At 49.4% G+C, this 9,233-nt stretch overlaps 1 protein-coding gene across 1 annotated transcript; it reads left to right on the top strand.

The window, feature by feature from the left end:
• Positions 1 to 4,105: 4,105 nt before the first annotated feature.
• IRS4 (insulin receptor substrate 4) lies at positions 4,106 to 7,918 on the top strand. Its single transcript, XM_059909942.1, has one exon. The coding sequence runs from the start codon at positions 4,106 to 4,108 to the stop codon at positions 7,916 to 7,918; it is 3,813 nt and encodes a 1,270-aa protein (XP_059765925.1).
• Positions 7,919 to 9,233: the final 1,315 nt, after the last annotated feature.

Below are 9,233 nucleotides of genomic sequence, written 5' to 3'. Positions count from 1 at the left end.
GCTTTCTGGGGTAACTTGTCCTAAATATAAAAACAAAAAATTAAGAGACAAGAATCTACAACCAAAGGAGAGTAGAACATTAAAAGCAACCATCTGGTGAGTTCAGGCCAAATACAAAGTCTCCCCTTTTTGCCTGAACCATCTAGAGGTCTGTACCACCCCTCTGCTTTATTTTGCCTATGGAAACCTGACCTAAACTAAACAACTATTCTATATCATTAAGTTGTCCAGGAAGATGAAAGTTTAAATATATGTCAGACAAGCTACAGCATCTGGTGCAATTCAGTAATGATCGTCTCCTCCAGAGAGCTTCAGTGTTGGAACAACTTTTAGAACTGATGAGGAGATTTGGTTAACCTATGTAAAGAAAATAACGTTCTTCTAGCCACACATTCTCCCTGTTCACAAATACTAATATTGACCGTATCCTCCCCCATCCTAGAAAACACAGCAAGTGAAATCCCTCTATGAAATATTTCACTCTCTCTAATTCCATTCTGTTGCAGCCAAATAATATACTTTGGATACAAATAATCAACACTGGTAATCTTTCACTGCAGTTGTTTAAAATTATTTTCATGCTTGTTTTTTTTTTGTTTTGTTTAACACATTGATTAGTCCTAGGGGTTCCCCCACTAGAGTAGAAAATAATGTCTTACAAACTATTGTTTAAGAGTGCTACCTAACATTTAAGAAGTATAGATGCTCTCTTATAATTTGTTGATATGAGAACAAACTTAGTTCTCTCTTTAAAACAGCAGGTAAGTTTAGATATGTGAGTTTGTTTAAAAGAAGGTTAGAAGTGATCATAGTAACATTTGTGTGTGTCAGTGTCTCCCTTCTAAACTACACTACAAACCTCCTTGTGCCAAATTTACACATCTTTCAAAACAGAAGAGAATCTAGCTTAAAAGTGATATTTTTCATCAATAGACTAGGAAAAAACTTGCAACAAATATGACAAGGTTTTAATATCTTTATTATGTAAACAAGTCACACATAATAAGACAAAAAAAAAAAAAAACCCCAGAACACTAAGAACCCAAAAGGTAAGGCAAAGGACACAAAAAGACACTTTATAGAAGATAACACTATTGTCCGCAAATATATGTAAAAGTTTTCTGTTTTCTAATCTCACTAGTAAAAAAAAAAAGGAAATTAAAAAAACAGTGGAATACCATTTCACCCATCTTACCGGTGATTTAAAAAAAAATAACAATATACAATTCTGGCAATCAGTGTGGTGACAGGGTAAACTGATAAAATGTTTTTGAAAAATAATGCATCAGATAGAAGTTCATATATTTTAACCCAGTAATTCCACTCCTCGGTTTCTACCCCAGGAGAATAATTCTCAACATTAAAAAAAAAAAATCTATAGGTCCAAGATGTTCATTGCAGCATTATTTATAATATTAAAAAAATGAAAACAACCTAAATACCTCGAACAGAGGGATGACTAAGTACAATAATATACAGCTGCCTAGAATAGTTTGCTGCATTTTAAATAATGTTTAGGTTGATCTATAATAATATGGGCAAATGTTATCATGTATGCTAAGTGAAAAGAACAAGATAAAATATTATATACATTGTAAGCCTACCACTCTATGATAAAATTCTATAAAGACATGAGGATTTTAAAATGTATTATTCTCAGTATTTTCAAAATTTTATTCAACATGCAGTTTGTTTTTCCATACATTTTTAAATGTCATGTTCTTACTCAAAGCACTTTCAAATGCATTGCCTTGTTTTCAAAACATTTCTATCTAAAGCAAAACCCAGTGCTTGGAAAGGCTTATGAAACATTATAACATCTATCATAAAAATCTCAAACGATTTTAATCATTTTCATTTTGGTTATAGGAGTAGGGAATCTTCTACATATGTGACCAAGCAGCTGAAACGTGGGTAGCAGCTCCAGTCAGAGCTCTGTCAGCATCCACACTCCTTCTACCTCTAGCCCCTTTCAGAAATCACGGCTGCTCCTAGCACCTGTGAATATACTGTGTTTATAAACCGGTGGCAGCAGAGGGAATGATAATGGTTGTTTCTAATATTTTGGAGACAACCAAAACCAATTTCTTTTCTCCCAAAATGGGAACATCAAAAAGGAGTCATTCATCCAATGTGTTTATTCTGTTACTAACAGAGAACAAATTCTTAAGAGGGCAGGGTTGGGGGTTATTTTTATGATGTATACATTGCTTGGTTTACTGTTAGATTTTATAAATAATACGCTTTGCAGCATCTACCCAAGGGCAAAGGTGAACTGGCATTCCATTCTTTTAGAAATACCACGTCCCACCCTCCCCCTCCAAAATCCCTCTTTGCAATTGTGGTCACCCCTTTAGCATTTTAATGTAACATGGACCCATCTCCACAGTTAGGAAGCTGAAATCCTAGTAGAAGAGAGAGAGACAGAGAGAGAGAGAGAGAGAGAGAGAGAGAGAGAGAGAGAGAGAGAGAGAGAGAGAGAGAGAGGAATTTAGAAACACTTCAGGTTGCACTTACACTCCAGCAGTTTTTCCAGAAACAGAGGAGGCAGTAGTTCTTATTTTTGAGGCGTCAAGTTGTAGACTGAGATTCAGCAAAAATCTTCTTTTCTTGACGCAAGGGATGTGAAATATATTCTAGGATATGTGTTCAGTATGATCCTTTGCTCTAGGTATGAGCTTTTCTTTTTCTAAAGTTTTTCGGTCTCGATCAAGGAAAGGGAAACTTAAAATTATTTTGAAATTCTCTTAAAGGCGCCTTTCAAAGCATCTCCCACGGGAAAATATCACGACCGCTCAACACTGGTGTATTTGAGTAAGAATCGAGTCCGATTTTTTTTTTCGTCATGGCTGTATACTTTGCAGGCCCCCAAATTTGTGCTTTCATAGTCAGCATTAATCTGATAGCCAAAGACACCATCTTTAGCCAACCTGCGTCTCGTGGGCCACAGACGCGCCCTGATGAAAGATTAGGTTCATTTTTGAACGCATCGCTGTTATTTGTGTGCCTCAGACTCGCGGGCTTTTGTCAGGGCTGGAGCGAGCTCGCGAGTGCCTGCAGCGCAGTGGGCGGCAGGTCTGAGTGCCCTGGTGGTTAACACGTTTCCTGGGGGTGCCCACGCTTTCTCCCGAGACTCTCGGCTCGCCGTGCGCGGCAGCAACTAGTGGACCAAACTGTGACAGAAAGAGAGGATTTATGTGTGGGACGGGAAGAAAAAGAGAGGGCGCCCGGCTCGGTCCCGGGACACCGTGGCTTCGGGATTTGCACGAGTTTATCACTACCATTAACAGCTACTCGCAGAGGGTTGTTTACCGCCGAACGCGCGACAACCAGACAGCGGAGCCCTCTCCGGGACCCAAGCCACTCCTCCTCGCCCCTCAGCTCCCTTCCTGCCCCCCAAACTAATTAATTCGAGGCCGCCTCCCTGCCAGACACTCCCATTGGCTCCCATCCCACCCAATGAAAACCTTGCAACAGTTTCACCTGGCTCCGGCTTCCCAAACAAACAAACAAACCATCCCGGGACCTTGCCTGCTCTTCTCCCCTGCGCCGCCCGAGACAGTTGCGCTCCGCCTCCTCCCGCCACTTCTCGCCCCCTCCAGCCAATCATGCCCTTGCCCCCCGTCGCGGGCCGCTCTCTCTTCCGCCTCTCTCGAACTTCTCCCGCCAACCCCCGCCCACCACGCTCGTGCCTCCGTGGACTCCTCGTGAGCACCTGCGTGGCCAGAGAGCCCCTCCTCCTCCCGTCGGTCCTCCCGAGGCCCAGAGGCCGGAAGATTCTCCAAGAGGGTCTAGGCGGGATAGGAGGTGGCCCCGCCTCTCGGGCCCACCGGCCCCTCCCTCGCACACCTCTGCTGGCGGCCGCTTGCGCCCCTCTACTGCGTCGGTAGCCGGAGCCACAGCGGCCGCCGCGTGAGGCAGCGGTCACGTGTTGTTTTGCCCGCCGCCGCGCGCTTGGAGTGGAGTGGGCGGGGGCGCGGGCCGAGACGGGAGGGGGCTGGGGCGGGCGGGCGGACGGGGGTAGACGGCCTCTTCCCCCAACCCTCCCTTCCCCGAGCCCCCCCCCCCCCTCCGCCCGCTCACCTTAAAACCATCGTGCATCACCATGGCGAGTTGCTCCTTCGCTCGCGACCAAGCGACAAGGAGACGGCGAGCTGCAGCAGCGGCAAGAGCGGCAGCTGTAGCTGAGGTGGCGACCACCCCACTTCTTTCCTCGGGAACCCCGACCGCACTCATTGGGACCGGGTCGTCTTGTCCGGGAGCCATGTGGCTCTCCACGGCCACTGGCTCCCGGTCAGACTCCGAGTCCGATGAGGAGGACCTCCCCATCGGGGACGAAGTCTGCAAACGCGGCTACCTGCGGAAGCAGAAGCATGGCCACAGGCGCTACTTCGTGCTCAAACTGGAGACCGCCGACGCCCCAGCTCGGCTGGAATACTACGAAAATGCCAGGAAGTTCCGGCACAGTGTCCGCGCCGCGGCGGCTGCAGCAGCGGCGGCTGCCTCTGGCGCCGCGGTCCCCGCGCTCATCCCACCGCGGCGCGTTATCACCCTGTACCAGTGCTTCTCGGTGAGCCAGCGAGCCGACGCGAGGTACCGACACCTCATCGCTCTTTTCACCCAGGACGAGTACTTCGCGATGGTGGCCGAGAACGAGTCGGAGCAAGAGAGCTGGTACTTGCTGCTCAGCCGCCTCATCCTCGAGAGCAAGCGCCGCCGCTGCGGCACGCCCGGCGCGCAGCCGGATGGAGAGCCAGCCGCACTGGCGGCTGCAGCGGCGGCGGAGCCACCCTTCTACAAAGATGTGTGGCAGGTAATAGTCAAACCCAGGGGGCTGGGGCACAGAAAAGAGCTGAGCGGCGTGTTCCGGCTCTGTCTTACCGACGAGGAGGTTGTGTTTGTGAGGCTAAATACCGAAGTGGCCAGCGTGGTCGTCCAGCTCCTGAGCATCCGGCGCTGCGGGCACTCGGAGCAGTATTTCTTCTTGGAAGTCGGCAGGTCCACCGTCATCGGTCCGGGGGAGCTCTGGATGCAGGTCGATGACTGTGTGGTGGCCCAAAACATGCACGAGCTGTTTTTGGAGAAGATGAGAGCCTTGTGTGCAGACGAATACAGAGCCCGCTGCCGCAGCTACAGCATCAGTATCGGCGCCCACCTGTTAACCCTGCTGTCCACTAGGAGGCACCTGGACATGCTGCCGCTCGAGCCCGGCGGCTGGCTCAGAAGGTCCCGCTTTGAGCAGTTTTGCCACCTCAGGGCCATCGGTGACGGGGAAGACGAGATGCTCCTCGCCAGGCGCTACATAACACCCAGTGAGCCTGTGCCCACCTCCAGGCGAGGAAGACTGCACCTGCCCAGAGCGCGGAGATCCAGGAGAGCGATTTCAGTGCCAGCCAGCTTTTTTCGCCGCGTAGCACCCAGCCCCGTGCGTGGCCCGCACCCTGCAGAAGCCCCCAACGAGGGAGCTTGCCTGTCTTCTGAAGCACCTGGTTCCGGCTCTGGCAACTCTGGGGAAGAAGGCAACCCTCAGGGCAAAGAGGATCAGGAAGGAAACGGAGGCGACTATATGCCCATGAACAACTGGGGCTCCGGAAACAGCCGGGGCTCCGGAGGTGGCCAGGGCTCAAGTGGCCAAGGCTCCAGTAGCCAGAGCTCTGGAGGAAGCCAGTGCTCGGGCAGGGGGCACGGCTCCGGAGGTGGCCAGGGCTCAAGTGGCAGCCAGGGCTCAAGTGGCCAGGGCTCCGGGGGCCAGGGTGCAGGAGGAAACCAGTGCTCAGGAGATGGCCAGGGCACCTCAGGTGGGCATGGCTCAGGCAGTGGCCAGGGAGCTGGAGGTGGGCACGGCTCAGGCCGTGGCCAAGGACCCGGAGATGGCCATGGCTCAGGCAGGGGCAAGAACTCTGGAGGGGGCAAAGGCTCAGGAAGTGGGAAAGGCTCCGAAGGCAATGGTGATCATGGGAAATCTCTGAAGAAAAGATCCTACTTTGGCAGATTAACTCAAAGCAAGCAACAGCAAATGCCACCACCTCCACCACCTCCACCTCCACCCCCGCCAGCTGCAGCAACTGGTGGAAAAGGAAAGTCTGGGGGAAGGTTCCGACTTTATTTTTGTGCTGACAGAGGAGCCACAAAAGAACCCACAGAAGCCAAAGAAGTTAAAGACACAGAGACCCCAGAAGGTGCAGCTCGGGGTCCCCACAGAGCCAGAGCTTTTGATGAAGATGAGGATGACCCATACGTGCCAATGAGGCCAGGGGGGGCTGCCCCTCTCTCAAGCTCCAGTGATTACATGCCAATGGCTCCTCAAACTGTCTCTGTGTCAAAAAAGCGCCACTCTCGATCACCTTTCGAAGATTCAAGAGGGTACATGATGATGTTTCCCAGAGTGAGCCCACCACCTGCACCAAGTCCTCCAAAAGCACCTGATCCTGACAAAGAGGATGACTCAAAGGACAATGACAGTGACAGTGACTACATGTTTATGGCTCCTGGAGCTGGCGCAATTCCAAAAAACCCCAGAAATCCTCAGGGAGGCTCTTCCTCCAAAAGTTGGAGCTCCTACTTCTCTCTGCCACATGCTTTTCGGAGCTCCCCGTTGGGGCAGAGTGACCACAGTGAGTATGTACCAATGTTACCTGGAAAATTCCTGGGGAAGGGCCTAGACAAAGAAGCCTCATCTAACAGAGGCCCCAAAGATGTAACTTCAAAGCCTTCAGTTGAGGGGTCATTCTCAAAGCCTAGAGATGAGGGATCACCTTCCAAGCGTTCAGGGGATGCGCCCCCCAAGAACAAGACTAAGAGACCTAATCGACTTTCTTTTATTACAAAAGGAAATAAAATCAAGCCAAAACCACAAAAGCCCACACATGAGCGGAAAGAAGCCGACAGCGCTCGTGGCTACATCAACATTGACTTCCCTAAAAGAGGTAGCAATATGCCAGCTCCCTGTATTCAGAGACTGCCAGGTTTGTGGGGCATAATTGCCGACCCCAGACAGTTCGCCTTTTCGAATTACGTGAATGTTGAGTTCGGAGTGCCATTTCCAAATCCAGCAAACGACCTCTCAGATCTTTTAAGAGCTATTCCAGGTGCCAACCCCTTCTCTCTGGACGGTGCTAGGTGGCCACTTCCGCCTCTTCCTCCCAGTGCTACAGGTAACAGTGCTAATGAGGAAGAAGGCGACTACATTGAAGTGATTTTCAACCCAGCAATGACCCCGGCCGTGCCTTTTTCTGACAGTGCCATTCGCTACGATGCTGAAACGGGGCGCATCTACGTGGTCGACCCATTTTCTGAGTGCTGTATGGACATTTCTCTCTCCCCCAGCCGCTGCTCTGAACCACCACCTGTAGGGAGGCTGCTGCTGGAAGAAGAGCTCGAGAGTAGACGCCCACAAAGCCGTTCGCAAAGTTTCTTTGCAGCTGCCAGAGCCGCCGTCTCTGCTTTCCCGACCGACAGCCTCGAGAGAGACCTCTCCGCCTCTTTAGCCGCGGCCGCGGCAGCCGCGCCAACCTTAGCCGTGAGCCGGGCTTTAGCCGCCGCCTCCGCCCTGGTCGCTGCCCCGGGCATCGGCGCAGCCGCCGCGGACCTCGAGGCCGCCGCGGGATCTGACTCCGCCTCCGTCCGCTGGTTCCAACCTGCTGCTAATGCTGCTGGTGCCGAAGCGGTAAGAGGCGCCCAAGACGTTGCGGGTGGCTCGAACCCCAGAGCGCAGAACCCATCGGCAGACCTTGCCGGAGGTAACAACAGAGCCGGCGGGGCTGCCGCTGCAGCCGCCGCTCCCCCTCCATCACCTGGCCGCGGCCGGGCGCCGAGACCCCCGGAGCAAGAAGATTCTGACGACGACGACACGTACGTGAGAATGGACTTTGCCAGACCTGACAACGAGAAGTTCGACTCTCCCCAAAGAGGTTGGTAAGTTTAGAATTCATTTCCCTGAAGTTAATGGTTATTGCTTAATGAATCGATCGATGCACTACTCTGTCTACAGTGTTAGGAAAATGTGAGCTAATATTTCATTCACTGGTGCTTATTTAGAATGGAAAGTAGAATTCAGTTTTAATCATGCAATACCTTGTGATCGTTGCAAAAACTTGTTTTAATCTAATGATAAGCTTCTTTACCTGGAAAGAACCGATTATCATTTAAACATTGGTTCTACTTTTTAGGAGTAGTTCAAACTTAAGGATATGTAGCATGAGGATGCTTTCAGATATCCTTCCCTAACGCTTAGTGATTTACACAAACAGGACGTCGTAAATTGAATCCCATCAACTTATTTTCAAATCAACAAGTAAAAGCTGCTTTTCTACAAATGACCATATTTAATTGCAGGAAATTTAATAAGAGCACCGAATACTGAGCAGTAATAATCAACTGTTAACCTTTGGGGGTTGATGACATTCTCCTTATGAAAGTTACTTTTTTTAAAAAGCAGTCATTGTTATGCTGGTTTGCCGTGATTTACCAAGAAAGTTAAATCTCAACTGTTAGCATGAAGGTCTGGAGGGAACAAAAGGTAAATAATCCAGAACAACAGGTGATTGAAAGAAGAGGGTATTTGGCTCTGGAATGTGTTTTTGTGTTGATTTGTTTAGTTTTTACACAGGATAAATTGCCAGAAACCTTGAGCATTCCTCTTCTATGTCACTAATAGTGACAGGCAAGTCACCTCTGCTGTGCCTCATTTTCTTCATGTAACTCCCCCCAAAGAGGGTATGGTGACAACACTATAATGGGTATGAATATTGCTTGAAAGGTTTAAAAAGCATTTAAAACATCTAATTGGTGTGTCTTCTGGGCAATTCAGTAAGCAAGATAATAAGGGCTGGAGGAAGACCTGACCCCAGGGGCAACCTACCCTGGAAGAGTGGAAGTTTTTTTTAAAGGGTTACTTTTCCAAAGGAAGAAATAAGAAAGAATAGGATCTTGGAAATAAGACTTCAAGTAAATCTGCTGTGTACATCGTGCAATGTTGTTATCAGGCTGTCTGGAGACATTCTCAAGAAGTGATTTTGGAAGATGATGTCTCCATAGTCTCAACTGCCTTCCCTCTTTACCAGAATGTGCTTCTTTTCCAGGGAAGAGAAGGGATGGACCCCAGCAGTTTTCATTCCAGTAGTCAGTTTAGTGAAGATTTTTGCTTTGCTTGCTTTGTGGAATGCTTTTGTGATTGGATCTCTGCCCACTGTGCTTGATCAGGCAGAACAAGTTGGGGACTGATCACAGCAGTC

Source organism: Balaenoptera ricei, chromosome X (genome assembly GCF_028023285.1).
Source record: "Balaenoptera ricei isolate mBalRic1 chromosome X, mBalRic1.hap2, whole genome shotgun sequence".
Lineage (NCBI taxonomy): Eukaryota > Metazoa > Chordata > Mammalia > Artiodactyla > Balaenopteridae > Balaenoptera > Balaenoptera ricei.
The sequence above is the reverse complement of the archived record's forward strand: the minus strand, read 5'-3'. Positions and strand labels throughout refer to the sequence as shown.